This window comes from Pseudophryne corroboree, chromosome 1 (genome assembly GCF_028390025.1).
Source record: "Pseudophryne corroboree isolate aPseCor3 chromosome 1, aPseCor3.hap2, whole genome shotgun sequence".
NCBI classification, from domain to species: domain Eukaryota; kingdom Metazoa; phylum Chordata; class Amphibia; order Anura; family Myobatrachidae; genus Pseudophryne; species Pseudophryne corroboree.
The window spans coordinates 1182403596-1182428376 of record NC_086444.1 but is presented as its reverse complement, the minus strand read 5'-3'; the positions used below and the strand labels follow the sequence as shown (position 1 = coordinate 1182428376).

At 43.1% G+C, this 24781-nt stretch overlaps 1 protein-coding gene across 5 annotated transcripts in view; it reads left to right on the top strand.

Annotated features, from left to right (window-relative positions):
* DYSF (dysferlin) overlaps positions 1-24781 on the top strand; it is a 515016-nt gene that overhangs the window by 347615 nt on the left and 142620 nt on the right. For 4 of the 5 annotated variants that reach the window (XM_063925289.1, XM_063925288.1, XM_063925278.1 and 1 more), the window contains 5 exons: positions 6264-6293; positions 7079-7105; positions 10777-10818; positions 19188-19289; positions 23707-23868. In XM_063925289.1, the coding sequence (XP_063781359.1) occupies positions 6264-6293; positions 7079-7105; positions 10777-10818; positions 19188-19289; positions 23707-23868 (363 nt within the window). The remainder of the gene's footprint in view (positions 1-6263; positions 6294-7078; positions 7106-10776; positions 10819-19187; positions 19290-23706; positions 23869-24781) is intronic. The other variant, XM_063925290.1, reaches the window with a different exon arrangement.

The following is a 24781-nucleotide window of genomic DNA, read 5'->3' as shown; positions in this document are numbered from 1 at the left end:
AAGAGACATGGGTGGGCGATACGGCCACACTCCATCAGGCCAAATCCTAGTCGAGGAGGGGGCCATCTTTCAGTGGCACGTGGTGCTCCGCAGTTTCCACGTCGGTTATTCGCAATGGTGCCATTTGTCCAGTCACGATGCACCTTCACCACAGCAGCACGCGGACAGGTCACACACTGCGCTGTGTCAGAAATACTGCCGCCCTTGGCCCGAAAGCCTATAATCATCCCTTTTATACAACTCGGATAAATCGCCCCAAAGACAGTAACGAGTGATATGTGTGCAGACTATCGCACACCTTATATACCCACCAAGCCAGCGCACGACACGTGATGCACTTCATGGGCTACGCGCTGCTGACGTCAAATGTAGGAGGTGGTCATAATAATGTGACTCGACCGTGTAACTAGTAATGCTGCATTTTCCACATAATAGGCAATTCGACTAAGAGTCCAATTCATGTTTGCACGCACATGCTTTAGCTAGTACGTTTTTTTAGGCTACGGAATTGCTAATGTTTGCAAGTCAAATTGCCGCCCTGAAATGAAAAGAGTCGCCCACCGGAGCAATTGGAGAGTCATTTGGAGCTGCGTACACACTGGTACATGGGGGGTAATTCAGAGTTGATCGCAGCAGCAAATTTGTTAGCAATTGGGCAAAACCATGCGGGTAATTCCAAGTTGAGCGCAGCAGGAATTTTGTTAGCAGTTGGGCAAAACCATGTGCACTGCAGGGGGGGCAGATATAACTTGTGCAGAAAGAGTTAGATTTGGGTGGGTTATTTTGTTTCTGTGCAGGGTAAGTACTGGCTGCTTTATTTTTACACTGCAATTTAGATTTCAGTTTGCACACACCCCACCCAAATCTAACTCTCTCTGCACATGTTACATCTGCCCCACCTGCACTGCACATGGTTTTGCCCAACTGCTAACAAATTTGCTGCTGCGATCAACTCTGAATTAGGCCCATGATCGCAGCTGAAGGCAGGTACACGCCCCCCAAAATGCTGCACACTTCCTTCCTGCACACTATGATCACCATGACTGCGCCCACCAGCACTTACACTCCCCCTCCAACTCTTATCCTGTCCCCATTAATGTAAGGGGTTGTTAGTGCAACACACATCTCAGTCACCATGATTAAGGGTGCGTAAGAATTTTCTGCGTCCAGGTATTAAGAATAGAGAGACTACGGGGCAGATGTAATAACCTGGAGAAGGCAAAAGGAAGTGATAAACCAGTGATATGTGCAAGGTGATAAAGGCAGCAGCCAATCAGATCCTAACTGTTAATTTACATATTGGAGCTGATTGGCTGGTGCCTTTATCACCTCGCACATATCACTGGTTTATCACTTCCTTATGCCTTCTCCAGGTTAATACATCTGCCCCAAAGTTCCTAAGGTGAAGTTTTTCCGCTATAGAGACGTCAGGTGATGACAGTTGGCCGCACAGGTAAGTTCCTGTTACCACATGGCGACTCTGGGTGTGTAGCTACAGTCTGTATCCCCGACACGTCATCTCCCGGCAGGAATCCGCTTCCTAGAATACAATCTGATGAAAATGTTCACAGGCATGTTGACGCTCTTTGATGTTCCACTTGTCAGGAGGCCTGTGCTGTAGGTTTGCACATTCCAGATGTTGAGAGAGGGTGAGGTTGCCCAAAGTCTGGACCCTTCATGCCAGCTGGATATAAGCACGTATTGATATTGGCTGCTCTCACTAGTCTACTGGCTGCAAAATGCTGCAAGGAAATTGTAAAATAGGTGAAGGAAGACTCGGAAAATAGAACCTTATTGAATATTACATGAAAATGTATCTTTTAGGAAAAGAAAAAATACATCCAGCAGTCTGGAGCAATTCGGCGTATGACCACTGAGGCAACACATTGCTTTTAGTGTCGCAGTGAAGCCACAAGGTTCTGTGTGTACTGTAGGTTTGTGCTGTGCTGGCAGAGATCTCACTGACATGGAATTTATTCTAATTATATCTGTTGCATGTCATTTGAATTTCATTGTCTCATTTTGAAATTATATCTACCGTATTTGCCGGCGTATAAGACGACTGGGCGTATAAGACGACCCCCCAACATTTCCACTCAAAACACAGAGTTTGTTATGTACTCGCCATATAAGACTACCCCTGCTGTCTCCCTGTCACTAGCAGCTGTCTGGTCCGCCCTTGAATCCATATTATGGATACCTGTAGTACCAGTATTAACCCACCACATAAAGTTGTAAGCCCCCCTCACCTGCAGCTTCCCTGCAGTGCTGCCTCTGTCCCCCCTGCCTAAGCCGCTGTCCCCCCCCCCCCCCTTCTTATGCATAACTTGATACTCCAAATCTCTTATACTGTAAGAGACATGTCAGTGCTGCCGCTGTCCGCTGTCCTCCCTGCCTAACCGCCTGTCACTGCTGAATGTCGGCTCCTGCTCAGTGACATGAGCCGGGTGCTGCACTGTAACAATACGTGCAGCACCTGGCTCCTGTCCCTGTGTAGGAGCCGGACTTCACACAGCTTCACCCGCCGGCAGCGCCGTACACTCACCGTACACTCACACAGGTGAGATAGAGGGACTTCACGGGGGAAGTGGGGGGGGGGGGGCAGCCAACATCATCTTCTTAACCCCCTGGATTGCTGAAAAAGGGGGTCCACCCGTGAGGCCACGCCCCCTTATGCTAGGCCACGCCCCTGTTTCGCGACTTCCCGCACCGGGTGTATAAGACGACTTCCCGCCCGGCGTATAAGACGACCCCCGGCGTATAAGACGACCCCCCGCTTGGAGGCATGTTTTTCAGGGGGAAAAAGTCGTCTTATACGCCGGCAAATACGGTATATATCATGTGACAGAGCTACATGTGACAGGGCCAGTGACTTCATGGGAGGAGGGGAATGGAGGCAGCAGGAAAACACACTTAGGGGGGTATTCAATGAAGTGCCCTAATTCACTTACAGGGTATTCAATTGCGGGCGTTTTCACCCGTTTTTGAATCCATTTTCATCCATGCCGTTTCACTTTTTTTTTGTTTTTTTTTTGTAGAATCGGCATGGGTGAAAATTGTGCCAAAATCAGGCGAAAATGCCTGCAAATTTGCAAAAACACGTGTATCGGCGGTGAATTTGCAGATACATGTGGTTTTTCACCAGTGCGGGATTTTTTCAACCTGTCAAAAAAATGGCATGGGCATTGAATAGGTCGAATGTAAATTCGACCTAAAAACTGGCGAAGAGTGCAGTTTTTTCGACTGGTCGAAAAAACTGCACTAATTGAATACCCCCCTTAGAGTTATATAGCGGACGGAGCAGATTCCCCAGCAGCACAGAGTACACGGTGCAGCAAAAAACCTCCCAGATTTTAAAGGTTAACAAAAAAGGCATGGTAACTGCTATTCTAAATGTTAGTACATAATGTAAAAGTGCATGAAATACAGTTTATTTTCATTTGTTTTTTTAATATGATATGGTTCAGATGGTGGCCTTCATTCGCGATACACATTTGTAGTTGATATCTGAAGCTTCTCATCACTTGGCGGGTCCAGCATTATCACTGCAATTTCTTGGCGTATAGCAGCCTTCAGTTCATCAATGGTTCTTGGTCGATGTTTGTAGACCTCAGCTTTCAGATGGCCCCAAAGAAAAGAGTCACAGGGGGTGAGATCGGATGACCATACAGGCCACCCAACGTCCCTGCGTTACAAGATCAAGTGCCCTGGAAACAGTTTTCGCAAAATTTCCATTGATCTTCTTGCCTTGTGAGCTGTGGCCCCATTACTGTTGAAACGACACATCCAGGTTTCCAAGTTCGGAGAGTTTCGGTTCCAAGAAGTTCTGTAGCATTTCCACCTACCAATGAGAAGTTACTGTAGCCGTTTTGCCTTCCTCCTCCAAAAAGTAAGGGCCATAAACACCAAATCTGCAACAGCGCACCAAATAGTGACAGGTTGGCTGTATAGAGGCCTTTCATCAAGCTGACGAGGTTTGTTTTTCGCCTAGTAATGAAAATTCTGCTTGTTAATGTAGCCAGACAAATGAAAGTGACTTGTGAGCAGAACTGCGTTTTGCAGGAACGTTTTGAAAGATATCCTCACAGCATTCCATTCAGTTCTCCCAGTCACGGTCATTATGTTCCTGAACAACCATCATTTTGTACGGATGGAACTTAAGGTCAGCGTTTAAAATTCTTCTGACAGTTCGATCAGACAACCCCAAAGCAGAAGCATTTGTATGGGCTGAACTTTTGGGAGATTGCACATTGGACTGTATCACAGCGTTGACATATTCTGGCGTCTGAAAGCTCCGTGGTCTTGCAGATGGTTTTTGTTTTAGCACTGAACCTGTGGCCCTGAAATTTGCAAGCCAAAATATGGGTTTTCTGTCAGACTAGCAGCATTTTCGACTGAATGTGAAGTGGATTTGAAAAAAGCTCTCTCCGTGGCAATCACAGATTCATTGTTTCAGATAAATGATTCAATAACGAAAGCCCAGTGCACATCCTCCCAAGCCATGATGGTAACTGAAAGCGGTAAGGTACATGCTATCGGAAGACCCCACTACAATCTGCCCCACTCCACTAGTGCTGAACCAATGCCTGAGCAAAATACTGGAGTTTTTTTGACACACCCTGTATATTGGGAGATGAGGGATGTGTCAGTGAGGACAGGGCTGCATGTGACAGGGGCAGTGACATGATGTGAGGAGGGGAATGGAGGCAGCAGGAAGCCACAGGCTGAGAGTTATATAGTGGAAGGAACAGAGTCTCCCAGCAGCTCAGAGTATATCAGGAGATGAGGGATGTGTCAGTGAAGACAGGGCTCCATGTGACAGGGGCAGTGACATGATGTTAGGAGGGGAATGGAGGCAGCAGGAAGCCACAGTCTGAGAGTTATATAGTGGAAGGAGCAGAGTCTCCCAGCAGCACAGAGTATATCAGGAGAGGAGTGATGTGTCAGTGAGGACAGGGCTGCATGTGACAGGGGCAGTGACATGATGTGAGGAGAGGAATGGAGGCAGCAGGAAGCCACAGGCTGAGAGTTATATAATGGAAGGAGCAGGGGCTCCAGCAGCACAGAGTATATCAGGAGATGAGTGATATGTCAGTGAGGACAGGGCTACCTGTGACAAGGGCAGTGACATGATGTGAGGAGAGGAATGGAGGCAGCAGGGAGCCACAGGCTGAGAGTTATATAATGGAAGGAGCAGGGGCTCCAGCAGCACAGAGTATATCAGGAGATGAGTGATATGTCAGTGAGGACAGGGCTACCTGTGACAGGGGCAGTGACATGATGTTAGTAGGGGAATGGAGGCTTCAGGAAGCCACAGACTGAGAGTTATATAGTGGAAGGAGCAAGTTCCCCAGCAGCACAGAGTATATCAGGAGATGAGTGATGTGTCAGTGAGGACAGGGCTACATGTGACAGGGACAGTGACATGATGTGAGGAGGGGAATGGAGGCATCAGGAAGCCACAGACTGAGAGTTACAGTATATAGAGGAAGGAGTAGGGTACCCAGCAGCACAGAGTATATCAGGAGATGAGGGATGTGTCAGTGAGGACAGGGCTCCATGAGACAGGGGCAGTGACATGATGTGAGGAGGGGATTGGAGGCAGCAGGAAACCACAGGCTGAGAGTTATATAGTGGAAGGAGCAGAGTCCCCAGCAGCACAGAGTATATCAGGAGATGTATTAGTGTAGACAGGGCTGCATGGGGCCAGTGAAATTTGTAACCAATGAGTACATAAGAACTTACATATAGCTAGATCAACCAGCAACCAATCAGGACTATAGCACATACAGAGAGATAGACAAACTTGTAGCCAATCAGAGCATTAGGGCATACACAGAGGCAGGCACACTTGTAGCCAGTTGACACTTTAGTGCATACAGAGATGGACACTTGTAGCCAATTAGAGCATTTACAGGAGTGGACACTCTTGCAGCCAATCAGAGCATTAGGGCATACAGAGACAGACACACTTGTAGCCAATCAGAGCCTTAGGGCATACAGAGACGGGCTCGCTTGTAGCCAATCAGAGCTCTAAGGCATACAGAGACAGACACACTTGTAGCCAATCAAAGCATTAGGACATACAGAGACGGACACGCTTAAAGTACATTCACAGGACAAAAGAAAACCTTGCTGTAGAAACTGCAGCAAAATTACGAGTGTAAAAATAAAATAAAAAAATCTATAATAAAATGTGTATTAATGAGTTTGTTACACTGTGTGATTCATTCTTATAAGTTGTGTTTTTTTTCTCTTTGCAGCCAACCCTGCATCACATCCCTGGACTGGAGGTAGGTCTATGTTATAAATTACATGGTATTATGTTAATCTTTTGGCTCTTAGCTCTTAATTACTGCTGATAAAGGTGTCAGTGTATAAAGTACAGGTGCTGTGATATTATTTCTATACAGTGCTAACCTTAATATATGACCATAGGCATACTAATAAACAAAGATTGCCATTTTTAGATAAGAACCATGGGAATAGAATACACAGTTCAGTGCTACCCTGTTACACCACTGTCCTCCAGTCCACTAAAGACAGAGTAATCCCCTCCCTGGACAGTGTCCAAATGGGATCTCATACAGTACAAAAAGCTCAGAATACAGCCACCTGAGTTGGACTGACCTGTGTGTATATTTGATTTGGAGGGCACCACAAAGCCCAGCAGTGCTTAACAGTGTGGATAGCAGAACATGTATTAAAAATATAAATGTAAACAGTGGGTAAATTATGGCAGGTCTTTCTCTCTAATTGTATATTATTGGGTATAACAGTCCAGTTATTTTATTCTATTCTCCTCAGTAATACACAGAATATAAATGGATGTATAATAGTGACTTTCCTGGCCCTTTAAGTCTTCTACATTTATCTATACAGGTCTCTAATGCAGGCCTGGCCAACCTGTGGCTCTCCAGCTGTTGTAAAACTACAAGTCCCATCATGCTTTGCCACAGTTTTGCTATTAGGGAATGCTAAAACTGTGGCAAGGCATGCTGGGATGTGTAGTTTCACAACATCTGGAGAGCCACAGGTTGGCCAGGCCTGCTCTAATGCTTTGTCTTTTTTCCCGAAGGGTGAAATCTCAGGAGTTCTTAGTGAGGTAAGATACATAGCCCCTTCAGGTAATCTGCCAATGGATGACCCCCAGCCTGGGAAGTCTTACTGTATTGGGCCTTACACACTTAGTGACGTTGACGGGTGATATGACCGATAACGTCCAGAAATGAACGATATATCATTCATATCGTTTAGTGTGGATGCACCGACGATGAATGATACGCGTCCCCACGGTCATTCATCGTTGGTTTTCCGTTGTTTCTCAATGCAAGTCAATTCGGGCAATAACGATCATCATTCAAGATTGATCATCGTCCAAATCGCTGACATTGCTAAGTGTGTAGAGCGCTTTAGGGATATGACCTGTGTTAGAAAGCAGTAGAAAGTGGTTTAAATGCTCTAATTTAAAAGGGCAATTGTTCTACTAGCGAAACACGGCTAGTAAAAGCATTGTAAATTTCAGGCATGAAGCGTGGAGTTTTAGAACCTGACGCTTAGTAAATGAACCCCTGGAACTAGACAATGTACACAGACAATGGGGCTTATTATAAGTTGGAAGTAAAGCAAAAATAGCAAGTAACTAGCACGTGCACCTGGGCTAAACCGTGTTGCACAGCAGGTGGGGCAGAACTGTCGCCAGAGCCAGCTCGGCTAGTAGATGATCTATGCTTCTGTATTCCAGAAGGCAACATGCTAAAGGGAGAGAAGATGACTCCTCAAATAAAAGTGTTACATCCCCTCCATCCAAGCTGGCAGAACAGCGATGAGGCGATGTGGGGAATCTCTTCCACTCTGTAAATACTCCCAGCTCACTCCCATAACTTCTGGCATGTCACCCAGGGGGAGATTTATCAAATCTTGGCGAGAGATAAAGTGGAGAGAAATGCTAACCGTTCAGCTTCTAACTGTCATTTTTCAAACACAACCTGTAACATGGTCGTTAGATTGGTTGGTACATTATCTCTCTCCAATGTTTGATACTTCTCCCCCTTTCTTTATATTTTGTAGTGGGTTGTATAGGTGGGAGATGTTAGAATCACCTTGGGGCGAGGGATGCGTTGTATATTACTGGTGCGGGTGTTTGGGAATAAGACTGCCTTGTAGTATTATCTGTCCGGCATGAGACACATTGACGCACCAAAATGCGTGATTTCATAACAGCATGATTTTACCGTGACGGCCTCGCACACGCAGCCCCATTCTCCTAGCATGTGTGTGGTCTCGGAGCCCCATTCTCCTAGCATGTGTGTGGTGTCGGAGCAGGGGATCTCCGCGCGTTGTTCTGTCCTTGTTATGTGTCGAATTAAGGATCTCCACGTCTGAGAAGGGTTCACGTCCATATAAATGTGAAATCAGAATCTTCCGTTTTCAAGGCCTGGGTATCTCATTAGGCAGTGTAGACATACGTATAATGGGGGTAATTCTGAGTTGATCGCAGCAGGATTTTTTTTAGCAGTTGGGCAAAACCATGTGCACTGCAGGGGAGGCAGATTTAACATGTGCAGAGAGAGTTAGATTTGGGTGTGGTGTGTTCAATCTGCAATCTAAATTGCAGTGTAAAAATAAAGCAGCCAGTATTTACCCTGCACAGAAACAAAATAACCCACGCAAATCTAACTCTCTCTGCAAATGTTATATCTGCCCCCCCCTGCAGTGCACATGGTTTTGCCCAACTGCTAAAAAATTTCCTGCTGCGATCAACTCGGAATGAGGGCCAATGTAACATCACATTGCGTTATGACAGGAACCATTGCGTTCTCGGACCTGGTGGGAGCCCTGAGAGATCCAGCGGCACGCACTGCTGTTCTCTCTCCTACTGATGTAGCTCTGTTTCATAGGAGCAGAAAAGGGTGTCACCACCGTCCCCCAATGCGGCGACTAAGAGCGCAATGCGGCACTCCATCCGGGGAGCCTGCAGGATTGTGCCAGACCGGAGATAAAATTAGCAGATACGCTGTTAAGATGTTGCTGGACTAAACTGTAAATGACACCGTTTGGATGGAAAGCTTCTTTGACTAGACAGATTTTGGTTGTGTAGCTAAAGTAACGTCTGATAGTTTTCTCTGTTACTGCTGTAATTATATATCTTTCCAAGAACAATCAATGTGCAATTTTATTTGCGCCTTGGTATACGTATATATAATGTATGTGCTGAATGGATTGTATAGGCCTCTCAGGTGTCCATATGGGAGTATCGGCTAATAGATGTCTCTGAGAAAATTGTCTGACTTACAAAGACCTGTTTTATGACATCCGCCAGGGGCAGACCTACCGGCGGTGCAGCAGGTGCACTACACTGCCAAGAAAAGCAATCAATTTCCCCCTAGCCGGTCACCTGACCTTTTTCAGCATGTCAGACAACTGTCTTAGCCCTAGGAGCAGGGAGGGTCCCAAACCCGCCCTTTACCTTAGGAAACCGGGGATGACCTTGTATGTGTGCAGCCACATCAGTCTGCCATCTGAGCCAGACTGATAGGGGAGTCCTGCCGCCGATCAGCATCTCTGATCACAGCCATGTACTACATCCTGTTTACAGACAGCTGTGATTCCTTTCTGATTGTCAGGTGTCTGTGAATTAGAGACAGTTCACTGCCGACATGAGGAAAGCACAGGGGGCGAGTCTCCTCTTACAGACAAAGCAAAGGCCACTGTGTTTCCAGCCCCGCCAAGGTACATCCTCCCTTTTATCTGCACTATGCAGGACTGTGTGTTTGTACCCGTTACCCACTGCCTCTCCCTGTCACCCTCTGCCTCTCACCCTTGCATCTCCCTGTCACCCACTGCCTCTCGCTGTCTCCCACTGCCTTTCCCTGTCACCTATCTCTCCTTGTCACCTTCGGCCTCTCCCTGTCACTCTCTGCCTTTAGGTCACCCACTGCCTCTCCCTGCCACCCTTTGACTGTCCCTTTTACCCTCTGCCTGTCCCGTTTACCCTCTGCCTGTCCCTGTCACCCACTGCCTTTCCTGTCACCTACTTCTCCGGTCCCTGTCACCCTCTGCCTTTCCCTGTAACCATCTGACTCTCCCTTTTACCATCTTGCAGGTGCCCTGCCACCCACTGCCTCTCCCTGCCACCCACTGCCTTTCCCTGCCACCTTCTACCTCTCCCTGTCACCCTCTGCCTCTTCCCATCACCCTCTACCTCTCGGTATCACCCAATGCCATGTGGCATATACAGGACTTGGAGTGGGTCGGAGGACGGGAGCACAAAGCATTTTTTTGCACTTGGCCCCACCAATCACAAGTTCAACCACTGACATCAATCAGAGTTCAGTTCTATCTGGACTGAGTGAATTGAATGTCTCATTTAGAGAACTGGATTTGTCTAGGTTATGGACAGTGCAGCTCTATAAATAGGCTTCTTCTTCTGTAACCCCCGGCAAAGACAGAATCAATCATCACATCCGATCCATCTCCAGTAATGTGCCTGAGTGGATGGTTTTCATTTTGGAAACTTTGTAAATATTTCCCACTTTGTATCCTGATCCAGCAACACTGAGCTGGTAGTATGGTCCAGTGGCAAAGCTTACTCAGTTTAAGGGTCCTTGATTTACTCAGCTGTATATGGAATGAGCCATAATACGGATACACACAGAGAGAGTAATACTCCCGGTACTAGTGTCAGAGTGATGGGAGTATATGCACAGTGATAATAATTGTTGTCTTTTCTCTTCTTCCTGCTTTCCTATCCTTTCCACATTGGAAATGCTACAGCTACTTGTACCCGGGTTCTTCAGAGAAAAGCTTCTAGACTCGGTATTCTATAGTAGTCTTTCTATATATCCCATATACATCTGTAATCCTCCCCAGTAGCCAACCTATCTAATATTCCCCAGTAACCCTCCTGTATGTCTCACACCTCTCTAATCTTCCCCAGTAATCCTCCTGGATGTCTCACACCTCTCTAATATTCCCCAGTAACCCTCCTGTATGTCTCACACCTCTCTAATCATCCCCAGTAACCCTCCTGTATGTCTCACACCTCTCTAATCTTCACGAGTAGTCCTCCTGTATGTCTCACACCTCTCTAATCTTCCCCAGTAATCCTCCTGTATGTCTCACACCTCTCTAATCTTCCCCAGTAATCCTCCTGTATGTCTCACACCTCTCTAATATTCCCCAGTAACCCTCCTGTATGTCTCACACCTCTCTAATATTCCCCAGTAACCCTCCTGTATGTCTCACACCTCTCTAATCATCCCCAGTAACCCTCCTGTATGTCTCACACCTCTCTAATATTCCCCAGTAACCCTCCTGTATGTCTCACACCTCTCTAATATTCCCCAGTAACCCTCCTGTATGTCTCACACCTCTGTAATATTCCCCAGTAACCCTCCTGTATGTCTCACACCTCTCTAATCATCCCCAGTAACCCTCCTGTATGTCTCACACCTCTCTAATATTCCCCAGTAACCCTCCTGTATGTCTCACACCTCTCTAATATTCCCCAGTAACCCTCCTGTATGTCTCACACCTCTCTAATCTTCCCCAGTAACCCCCATGTATGTCTCACACCTCTCTAATATTCCCCAGTAACCCTCCTGTATGTCTCACACCTCTCTAATATTCCCCAGTAACCCTCCTGTATGTCTCACACCTCTCTAATCTACCCCAGTAGTCCTCCTGTATGTCTCACACCTCTCTAATCTTCCCCAGTAATCCTTCTGTATGTCTCACACCTCTCTAATCTTCCCCAGTAATCCTCCTGTATGTCTCACACCTTTCTAATCTTCCCCAGTAATCCTTCTGTATGTCTCACACCTCTCTAATCATCCCCAGTAACCCTCCTGTATGTCTCACACCTCTCTAATATTCCCCAGTAACCCTCCTGTATGTCTCACACCTCTCTAATCTTCCCCAGTAATCCTTCTGTATGTCTCACACCTCTCTAATCTTCCCCAGTAATCCTTCTGTATGTCTCACACCTCTCTAATCTTCCCCAGTAATCCTCCTGTATGTCTCACACCTTTCTAATATTCCCCAGTAACCCTCCTGTATGTCTCTCACATCTCTAATCTACCCCAGTAACCCTCCTGTATGTATCACACCTCTCTAATCTTTACCAGTAACCCTCCTGTATGTCTCACACCTCTCTAATCTAGCCCAGTAACCATCCTGTATGTCTCACACATCTCTAATCTATCCCAGTAACCCTCCTGTATGTCTCACACATCTCTAATCTACCCCAGTTACCCTCCTGTATGTCTCACACATCTCTAATCTACCCCAGTAATCCTCCTGTATGTCTCTCATGTATGTTGTCTTGTTGATATTTATTGAAATGTGTAACCTTTGCACGTGCTACATGTATAGTTCTGCGTCACATGACATATCTTTGTCTGGGGCCATAGTGAGCGTTTGTGCAGCATACATAAACCATCCTCCAGTTACTGTGCCAATGGGCCTTGCTACAGTTGGTGACAGAGGCCAGGCTGCGTGTAACAAGGGTCTGATGCGAGGAAGGGACTGGAGGCGAAATAAAGATTGTGGTGTGTAATACACATCTCTGTGTAATGCAATACGCATACAGACAGCTTGGTTCTACATTATACTGTTACTGACTCATGTATGTTGCATTAATGTCACAGTATGGTATTTGTAATGGTATTGGATGTAGACCCCTGACCCTGTTACACCTGCATGACCAGTCACATGATGCCCCAGCTATTTGTCTACACCTGTTGTATAAATGTGACATAGATAACATTAACATGGATTATACAGCATGATATGGGAAAATGCTTTAACATAAAACTGTTACAATACGTGGGACCTCGCAAATAGGTGTGATTTACCTACCCACACACAAAATGAGCCCCATATCACTCATCGTCCATATTATACTCAGTTTCCATATATACTCCCTAATCTTCCATACTATACTCAAATTCCATATTATACTCCCTCATCTTCCATATTATACTCAGATTCCATATTATACTCAGATTCCATATTACAGGTTGAGTATCCCATATCCAAATATTCCGAAATACGGACTTTTTTGAGTGAGAGTGAAATAGTGAAACCTTTGTTTTTTGATGGCTCAATGTACACAAACTTTGTTTAATACACAAAGTTATTAATAATGGGGGTCATTCCGAGTTGTTCGCTCGCAAGCTGCTTTTAGCAGCTTTGCACACGCTAAGCCGCCGCCTACTGGGAGTGAATCTTAGCATAGTAAAATTGCGAACGAAAGATTCGCAATATTGCAAAAAGACTTCTCTGTGCAGTTTCTGAGTAGCTCGAGACTTACTCTGCCAGTGCGATCAGTTCAGTGCTTGTCGTTCCTGGTTTGACGTCACAAACACACCCAGCGTTCGCCCAGACACTCCTCCGTTTCTCCAGCCACTCCCGCGTTTTTCCCAGAAACGGTAGCGTTTTTTCGCGCACACCCATAAAACGGCCAGTTTCCGCCCAGAAACATCCACTTCCTGTCAATCACATTACGATCACCAGAACGAAGAAAAAACCTCGTAATGCCGTGAGTAAAATACCTAACTGCATAGCAAATTTACTTGGCGCAGTCGCACTGCGGACATTGCGCATGCGCATTAGCGACTAATCGCTCCGTTGCGAGAAAAAAATAATGAGCGAACAACTCGGAATGACCCCCCATATCGTATTAAATGACCTTCAGGCTGTGTGTATAAGGTGTATATGAAACACAAATGAATTGTGTGAATGTACACACACTTTGTTTACTGCACAATGTTATAAAAAATATTGGCTAAAATGACCTTCTAGCTGTGTGTATAAGGGCCCTCATTCCGAGTTGTTCGCTCGGTAAAAATCTTCGCATCGCAGCGATTTTCCGCTTAATGCGCATGCGCAATGTACGCACTGCGACTGCGCCAAGTAAATTTGCTATGTAGTTAGGAATTTTACTCACGGCTTTTTCATCGTTCTGGCGATCGTAATGTGATTGACAGGAAATGGGTGTTACTGGGCGGAAACTGGACGTTTTATGGGCGTGTGGGAAAAAACGCTACCGTTTCCGGAAAAAACGCAGGAGTGGCCGGAGAAACGGAGGAGTGTCTGGCCGAACGCTGGGTGTGTTTGTGACGTCAAACCAGGAACGACACTGACTGAACTGATCGCAGATGCCGAGTAAGTCTGGAGCTACTCAGAAACTGCTACGAGGTGTGTAATCGCAATATTGCGAATACATCGTTCGCAATTTTAAGATGCTAAGATTCACTCCCAGTAGGCGGCGGCTTAGCATGAGCAAATCTGCTAAAATTCACTTGCGAGCGAACAACTCGGAATGAGGGCCAAGGTGTACATGTAACATAAATGCATTCTGTGCTTAGATTTAGGTCCCATCACCATGATATCTCATTATGGTATGCAATTATTCCAAAATACGGAAAAATCCCATATCCAAAATACCTCTGGTCCCAAGCATTTTGGATAAGGGATACTCAACCTGTATACTCCCTCAGCTTCCATATTATACTCCCCCATCTTCATATTATACTCAGCTTCCATATTATACTCCCTCATCTTCCATATTATGCTCAACTTCCATATTATACTCCCTCATCTTCCATATTATGCTCAACTTCCATATTATACTCCCTCATCTTCCATATTATACTCAACTTCCATATTATACTCCCTCATCTTCCATATTATACTCATCTTCCATATTATACTCATCTTCCATATTATACTCCCTCATCTTCCATATTATACTCAGATTCCATATTATACTCCCTCATCTTCCATATTATACTCAGATTCCATATTATACTCCCTCATCTTCCATATTATACTCCCCCAGCTTCCATACTATACTCAGCTTCCATATTATACACCCTCATCTTCCATATCATACTCAACTTCCATATCATACTCAACTTCCATATTATACTCGCCCAGCTTCCATATTATACTCCCCCAGCTTCCATATTATACTCAGATTCCATATTATACTCCCTCATCTTCCATATTATACTCAGATTCCATATTATACTCCCTCCGCTTCCATATTATACTCCCCCATCTTCATATTATACTCATCTTCCATATTATGCTCAACTTCCATATTATACTCCCCCAGCTTCCATATTATACTCAGATTCCATATTATACTCCCTCATCTTCCATATTATACTCAGATTCCATATTATACTCCCTCAGCTTCCATATTATACTCCCCCATCTTCATATTATACTCATCTTCCATATTATGCTCAACTTCCATATTATACTTCCTCAGCTTCCATATTATACTCCCTCATCTTCCATATTATACTCAGATTCCATATTATACTTCCTCAGCTTCCATATTATACTCAGATTCCATATTATACTCCCTCATCTTCCATATTATACTCAGCTTCCATATTATACTCCCTCATCTTCCATACTATACTCAGCTTCCATATTATACTCCCCCAGCTTCCATATTATACTCAGCTTCCATATTATACTCCCTCATTTTCCATATCATACTCAACTTCCATATTATACTCCCTCAGCTTCCATATTATACTCCCCCCATCTTCCATATTATACTCCCTCATCTTCCATACTATACTCGGCTTCCATATTATACACCCTCATCTTCCATATCATACTCAACTTCCATATTATACTCCCTCAGCTTCCATATTATACTCCCCCCATCTTCCATATTATACTCCCTCATCTTCCATATTATACTCAGCTTCCATATTATACTCCCTATACTAAACTTCCATATTATACTCCCTCAGCTTCCATATTTTACTCAGATTCCATATTATACTCCTCCATCTTCCATATTATACTCAACTTCCATATTATACACCCTCATCTTCCATATTATACTCAGCTTCCATATTATACTCCCCCATCTTCATATTATACTCAGCTTCCATATTATACTCCCCCAGCTTCCATATTATACTCAGCTTCCATATTATACTCCCTCATTTTCCATATCATACTCAACTTCCATATTATACTCCCTCAGCTTCCATATTATACTCCCCCCATCTTCCATATTATACTCCCTCATCTTCCATACTATACTCGGCTTCCATATTATACACCCTCATCTTCCATATCATACTCAACTTCCATATTATACTCCCTCAGCTTCCATATTATACTCCCCCCATCTTCCATATTATACTCCCTCATCTTCCATATTATACTCAGCTTCCATATTATACTCCCTATACTAAACTTCCATATTATACTCCCTCAGCTTCCATATTTTACTCAGATTCCATATTATACTCCTCCATCTTCCATATTATACTCAACTTCCATATTATACACCCTCATCTTCCATATTATACTCAGCTTCCATATTATACTCCCCCATCTTCATATTATACTCAGCTTCCATATTATACTCCCTTATCTTCCATATTATACTCAGATTCCATATTATACTCCTCCATCTTCCATATTATACTCCACTTCCATATTATACTTCCTCATCTTCCATATTATACTCCCTCAGCTTCCATATTATACTCCCCCATCTTCCATATTATACTCAGCTTCCATATTATACTCCCTCATCTTCCATATTATACTCAGCTTCCATATTATACTCCCCCATCTTCATATTATACTCAGCTTCCATATTATACTCCCTTATCTTCCATATTATACTCAGCTTCCATATTATACTCCCTCATCTTCCATATTATACTCAGCTTCCATATTATACTCCCTCATTTTCCATACTATACTCAGCTTCCATATTATACTCCCTCATCTTCCATATTATACTCAGCTTCCATATTATACTCCCCCATCTTCATATTATACTCAGCTTCCATATTATACTCCCTTATCTTCCATATTATACTCAGCTTCCATGTTATACTCCCTCATCTTCCATATTATACTCAGCTTCCATATTATACTCCCTCATTTTCCATACTATACTCAGCTTCCATATTATACACCCTCATCTTCCATGTTATACTCAACTTCCAAATTATACTCCCCCAGCTTCCATATTGTACTCAGACTCCATATTATACTCCCTCAGCTTCCATTTTATACTCCCCCCATCTTCCATATTATACTCCCTCAGCTTCCATATTATACTCAGATTCCATATTATACTCCCCCATCTTCCATATTATACTCCCCCATCTTCCATATTATGCTCAGCTTCCATATTATACTCCCTCATCTTCCATATTATACTCAGCTTCCATATTATACTCCCTCAGCTTCCATATTATACTCAGATTCCATATTATACTCCCTCATCTTCCATATTATACTCAGCTTCCATATTATACTCCCTCATCTTCCATATTATACTCAACTTCCATATTATACTCCCCCAGCTTCCATGTTATACTCTGCTTTCATGTTATACTCCCTCATCTTCCATATTATACTCGCTCAGCTTCCATATTATACTCCCTCAGCTTCCATATTATACTCCCTCGGCTTCCATATTATACTCCCTCGGCTTCCATATTATACTCCCTTGGTGCCGTCCTGTAGAAGGGCCCATAACCGCTAGCTGAGCTCCTCCTACTACACATGGTCCCATTCGCTTTAGATGGTGCAGGATCTGAGGGTAGCCATCTAGTCTCTTCCAGTCCCTCGGTGGTGGCAGGCATCCTTTGGTGAGAGACTCCCAGAGGTCTAGCTGATCCTGAAAATAGCGTCCGTTTGGGAGCTAATAAAAAAAATGGCCCTGATTCTGTGTAGCGCGCAATACACACGTAGCAGCGTCTATTGGCAGCTGCCCGTCTAGCCTGTATACGCCTTCCTTTGTGTACATCCATGCGGCTGAATGTGCAAGGGCTGAGATGCCCACTTTTAGTGCCCATGCACCTGACGAAGTGCAACATTTTGCCCCTAGCAATCATTAATTAGAGTTACAATGGGCCAGATATATTAAGCCTGGAGAAGTGATAAAGCAGTGATAAGTAAAAGGAATTGATGTACCAGCCAATCAGCTCCCAACTGTCAATTTACATATTGGAACTGATTGGCTGGTGCGTTATCACCTTGCATTTATCACTGCTTTATCACTTCTCCAGGCTTAATACATCTGCCCCATTGTTACACAAGTACTGATTCTATATTATACTTATTGCAGATGACCTTTGTCTCCACACACTGCTCAATTAATACATTCTGTTACTAATCTGTGTTGTTGCTGTGTGTCCTAAAGCATTAACTGCTGGTCTGTGCATTGCATGGCATTGTCACATCCGCCAGATATTCTCACCGCCGTAGTGATCTGTGACACTGTAGGTGATTTCACTGCGGTGATTGCACCATGTACTTAGTGTCAGTGCAGCGGCTCCATCTAATACAACGTCTTACGCCTACACTGTTCATGCACAAAGTGTTGCGTCATGCGTCACAAACATGAACCAGGAATGTGCGCTTAGAGCTGCCGCTGCTACTTTACATCACACTTGGAATTTGCATTTGCCTCTGTGCCGCTGGTTATTTACTATCTGCTGCAGTAATCTTTAGATTGACAGTGCTTATATTAGTATATTTTTATCTCGGTGTACAGTAATGGCACATAGCGGGAGATGTATCAAAGCTTACAGAGAGATAAACTATCAATCAATCAGCTTCAAACTGTCATTTTTCAAGCACAGCCTGTAAAGTGAGTGTTGGGAGCTGAGTGGTTAGTTACTGTAAAGTTAGTTACTTTTTCTCCAAGCTTTGATAAATCTCCCCCATAAACTGAGTTACGTTCATGATCAGCGATAGAGCGAATACAGAGGGGATTTAATAGTTTGGTATTTTAATTAATCTGGCCAAGTCCCTTCCTTCTGCTGTCGCCTTAGATCTCAAGATCACAGATCAGAATGATCACACGAGTACTGGCGGGCAGTTTATTAGTATATTGGGGCATTAAGCTAAAATTTATTCACTAATCCCTAGTGCAAGTCATCAGAGCAAACCATATATGTAATACAGATAGAGCGCAGTTTGGAATCTTACCCAGAGAGGGCGCCAGTGACCTGTCACCTGAGTTTTGTTCATGATAAGCCTGTTGAGCTGAGTTAGTGGGGGCCTCATTACCACTGGATCTAACACAGTGTCATGCAGATGTCTTCATTATTACACTGCTTAATTGTAATTAATCCTTATGTCATCAACTATGTTCCTTTTGTCTTCTTACACCTTAGTCTGCAGATACAGATCTTCCGTACCCTCCTCCACAGAGAAGTGCCAATGTGTACATGGTTCCCCAAGGGATTAAACCTGTACTGCAGAGAACTGCTATTGAGGTGAGTATAGTTACTAAGCAGGTGTGCGCTATATAATGTACTTACTAAGCAGGTGTGCACTATATAATGTAGTTACTAAGCAGGTGTGCGTTATATAATGTAGTTACTAAGCAGGTGTGTGCTATATGATATAGTTACTAAGCAGGTGTGCGCTATATAATGTACTTACTAAGCAGGTGTGCTCTATATAATGTACTTATTAAGCAAATGTGCACTATATAATGTAGTTATTAAGCAGGTGTGCGTTATATAATGTAGTTACTAAGCAGGTGTGCGCTATATAATGTACTTACTAAGCAGGTGTGCTCTATATAATGTACTTATTAAGCAAATGTGCACTATATAATGTAGTTATTAAGCAGGTGTGCGTTATATAATGTAGTTACTACTAAGCAGGTGTGTGCTATATGATATAGTTACTAAGCAGGTGTGCGCTATATAATGTAGTTACTAAGCAGGTGTACGTTATATAATGTAGTTACTAAGCAGGTGTGTGCTATATAATGTAGTTACTAAGCAGGTGTGCACTATATAATGTAGTTACTAAGCAGATGTGTGCTATATAATGTAGTTACTAAGCAGGTGTGTACTATATAATGTAGTTACTAAGCAGGTGTGCGTTATATAATGTAGTTACTAAGCAGGTGTGCGCTATATAATGTACTTACTAAGCAGGTGTGCTCTATATAATGTAGTTACTAAGCAGGTGTGCTTTATATAATGTAGTTACTAAGCAGGTGTGCGTTATATAATGTAGTTACTAAGCAGGTGTGCACTATATAATGTAGTTACTAAGCAGGTGTGCGCTATATAATGTACTTATTAAGCAGATGTGCGCTATATAATGTAGTTACTAAGCAGGTGTGCTTTATATAATGTAGTTACTAAGCAGGTGTGCATTATATAATGTAGTTACTAAGCAAATGTGCACTATATAGTGTAGTTATTAAGCAGGTGTGCATTATATAATGTAGTTACTAAGCAGGTGTGCATTATATAATGTAGTTACTAAGCAGGTGTGCGTTATATAATGTAGTTACTTAGCAGGTGTGCATTATATAATGTAGTTACTAAGCAGGTGTGCACTATATAATGTAGTTACTAAGCAGGTGTGCGCTATATAATGTACTTATTAAGCAGATGTGCGCTATATAATGTAGTTACTAAGCAGGTGTGCTTTATATAATGTAGTTACTAAGCAGGTGTGCGTTATATAATGTAGTTACTAAGCAGGTGTGCTTTATATAAAGTAGTTACTAAGCAGGTGTGCGTTATATAATGTAGTTACTAAGCAGGTGTGCTTTATATAATGTAGTTACTAAGCAGGTGTGCGCTATATAATGTACTTATTAAGCAGATGTGCGTTATGATGTAGTTACTAAGCAGGTGTACGTTATATAATGTACTTACTAAGCAGGTGTGCTTTATATAATGTAGTTACTAAGCAGGTGTGCACTATATAATGTAGTTACTAAGCAGGTGTGCGTTATATAATATAGTTACTAAGCAGGTGTGTGCTATATGATATAGTTACTAAGCAGGTGTGCGCTATATAATGTAGTTACTAAGCAGGTGTACGTTATATAATGTAGTTACTAAGCAGGTGTGTGCTATATAATGTAGTTATTAAGCAGGTGTGTGCTATATAATGTAGTTATTAAGCAGGTGTGCGTTATATAATGTAGTTACTAAGCAGGTGTGCGTTATATAATGTAGTTACTAAGCAGGTGTGCGTTATATAATGTAGTTACTAAGCAGGAGTGCACTATATAATGTAGTTACTAAGCAGGTGTGCGTTATATAATGTAGTTACTAAGCAGGTGTGCACTATATAATGTAGTTACTAAGCAGGTGTGCGCTATATAATGTAGTTACTAAGCAGGTGTGCACTGTATAATGTAGTTACTAAGCAGGTGTGCGTTATATAATGTAGTTACTAAGCAGGTGTGCGTTATATAATGTAGTTACTAAGCAGGTGTGCACTATATAATGTAGTTACTAAGCAGGTGTGCTTTATATAAAGTAGTTACTAAGCAGGTGTGCGTTATATAATGTAGTTACTAAGCAGGTGTGCTTTATATAATGTAGTTACTAAGCAGGTGTGCGCTATATAATGTACTTATTAAGCAGATGTGCGTTATGATGTAGTTACTAAGCAGGTGTACGTTATATAATGTAGTTACTAAGCAGGTGTGCTTTATATAATGTAGTTACTAAGCAGGTGTGCACTATATAATGTAGTTACTAAGCAGGTGTGCATTATATAATATAGTTACTAAGCAGGTGTGTGCTATATGATATAGTTACTAAGCAGGTGTGCGCTATATAATGTAGTTACTAAGCAGGTGTGTGCTATATAATGTAGTTATTAAGCAGGTGTGTGCTATATAATGTAGTTATTAAGCAGGTGTGCGTTATATAATGTAGTTACTAAGCAGGTGTGCGTTATATAATGTAGTTACTAAGCAGGTGTGCGTTATATAATGTAGTTACTAAGCAGGAGTGCACTATATAATGTAGTTACTAAGCAGGTGTGCGTTATATAATGTAGTTACTAAGCAGGTGTGCACTATATAATGTAGTTACTAAGCAGGTGTGCGCTATATAATGTAGTTACTAAGCAGGTGTGCACTGTATAATGTAGTTACTAAGCAGGTGTGCGTTATATAATGTAGTTACTAAGCAGGTGTGCGTTATATAATGTAGTTACTAAGCAGGTGTGCACTATATAATGTAGGTACTAAGCAGGTGTGCACTATATAATGTAGTTACTATTCAGGTGTGCGTTATATAATGTAGTTACTAAGCAGGTGTGCACTATATAATGTAGTTACTAAGCAGGTGTGCATTATATAATGTAGTTACTAAGCAGGTGTGCACTATATAATGTAGTTACTAAGCAGGTGTGCGTTATATAATGTAGTTACTAAGCAGGTGTGCACTATATAATGTAGTTACTAAGCAGGTGTGCACTATATAATGTAGTTACTATTCAGGTGTGCGTTATATAATGTAGTTACTAAGCAGGTGTGTACTATATAATGTAGTTACTAAGCAGGTGTGCACTATATAATGTAGTTACTAAGCAGGTGTGCATTATATAATGTAGTTACTAAGCAGGTGTGCGTTATATAATGTAGTTACTAAGCAGGTGTGCGCTATATAATGTAGTTACTAAGCAGGTGTGCGTTATATAATGTAGTTACTAAGCAGGTGTGCGTTATATAATGTAGTTACTAAGCAGGTGTACGTTATATAATGTAGTTACTAAGCAGGTGTGCACTATATAATGTAGTTACTAAGCAGGTGTGCATTATATAATGTAGTTACTAAGCAGGTGTGCACTATATAATGTAGTTACTAAGCAGGTGTGCGTTATATAATGTAGTTACTAAGCAGGTGTGTACTATATAATGTAGGTTGTGCTCTAATCACGATAGCCAGATGTGATATTACTTCTGCGCACAGCTCATATGACACATGCGTGCTACTTCCCGTATTACATGGTCTGCCATTGCAGGTGTACAGAAGTGCACGTTACCTTGTGTTACACTGTAACATAAATCATTACTAGTCACAGCAGATTCTCCCTGTTTCCATCTCTATCATGGGGGTAACAATCGCTCATTCAGTCTTATTTACCTGCAACAAAGTTATTGAATATCATTGTCACATCATTGTACAGCTGAATACGGATGTGATATGTAGGTGTGCAGCTGTGACGTTTTGCACGTTGTTATACCTGGAGATCATCGCGGTCAGCGCTAGTAACATATCTCACTGACACCAAGCTCACGTCACAGAGATTTATGTCACACCTTGCGCTCATGTTGTTAATTACTCATGTGCAACCGACGGGTTCAGTTTGTTTGGCCGACAGACGGGATTCCAGCGGTCACAATACCGACGCTGGCATACCGAAGTTTGAAATCTAGTCAGGGGCGCGGTAAGTATGTACCCCCCTATCTTCTACCCCCTAACCCTAACCCACTCTTCCCGCAGCCTAACCCTAACCTCCCCCCTTAATGCCAAACCCTAACCCCCCACCCCCTAGTGGGGCCTAAACCTAATCCCCCCATCCCCGCAGCCAAACCGTAACCCTCCCCCCACTGGTGCCTTACCCTTACTCCCGGTTCCCGCAGTTTAACCCTGTACAGCTGCTGATATAATGGCATACAGTGGTATAATATCACCTATCCATAGTATATCATGTACTGTATGTGATACGCCATCGCTAGATGGACCTGTGTGGTGTCTGTGTTGCGTCCTGCTAGGAGGCCTGGCGCTTGTGGTTATTGTGATGTTGTTACCCTATATACCAGTTTCCCTGCTCTCTCTCTAGCGGTCACGATGACGAGTCAATGCCGGGTATTAAACAAATCTTTTAAACATAAGCTTTTGCCCGCTCCAACTGCAGGTTTTGGCATGGGGTCTGAGGAACCTTAAGAGCTACCAGCTGGCCAGCGTGACGTCCCCCAGCCTCATTGTGGAGTGTGGCGATGAAATGATCCAGTCTTGCGTTATTAAAAACGTCAAAAAGAACCCCAACTTTGATGTGTGTGTCCTCTTCATGGAAGTGGTAAGAGCCTTAATACAGTAAGCAGATTTCTCCCCTGACCCTCGCACGGTAAGGAAGCCCAGGTGCCTATAAAACCCTCTTGGCCGAGGTTCAGCCACTTTTACAGGCCGATATTCCAGAGCTGTGAGAGAGCCGGCATGTGTTTCTTATATCACAAGGTAGGAGGCCGTTTATCACCAGCGCTGGGAATATTACATCGGAGGCCTGGTGCCGAGGCCTTGAGCTGTTGCATTAGGATCAGTACACGGCTATGTGCTGACCCCTCTCTAGCGATGTATGGCAAGCAACAGCTGATCATTTAGGATGCAGCTTGGACTAATAATTACACTATAGCAATTATTATTATTATTATTATTATTATATTGTTGATACTGTACATTTGCAAAGTGGCACAAAGGGTAGCGAAGGTCTGATTCGCAAGAGCTTACAATCTGGAGGAGTCAGATCGGAGGAGTGACCTATTGTACATGAGAATTGGGATTTGCATTCTGGAATCTGTTTATTGAACTGTTACAGATATTAACTACAGTACATTAATAATAATCTTAATTATTATGCAGTATTATCTCCTCAGAATGTCTGGCTTTGTGTCTCAGACGATTTCTTTTTGTGCCTTTTAGCGTGAGTTTTGTCAAAGCTTGGAAAGAGATAAAGGGGGAGATTTATCAACGCTTGAATAGAGATAAAGTGCAGTGACATAAAATACCAACCAATCAGCACCTGTTATTTTACAGGCTTAGAAAAACGGCAGTTAGGAGCTGATTGGTTGGTACGTTATCTCTCTCTCTCCGCTTTTTCTCCAAGCTTTGATAAATCTCCCCCTTACTGTGTTTAGTTCACCATCGTATAACATGTTAATATATTATTGTTGTATATATTTGTGCAGTGAGATACGGCAGTGTCTACACAGTCC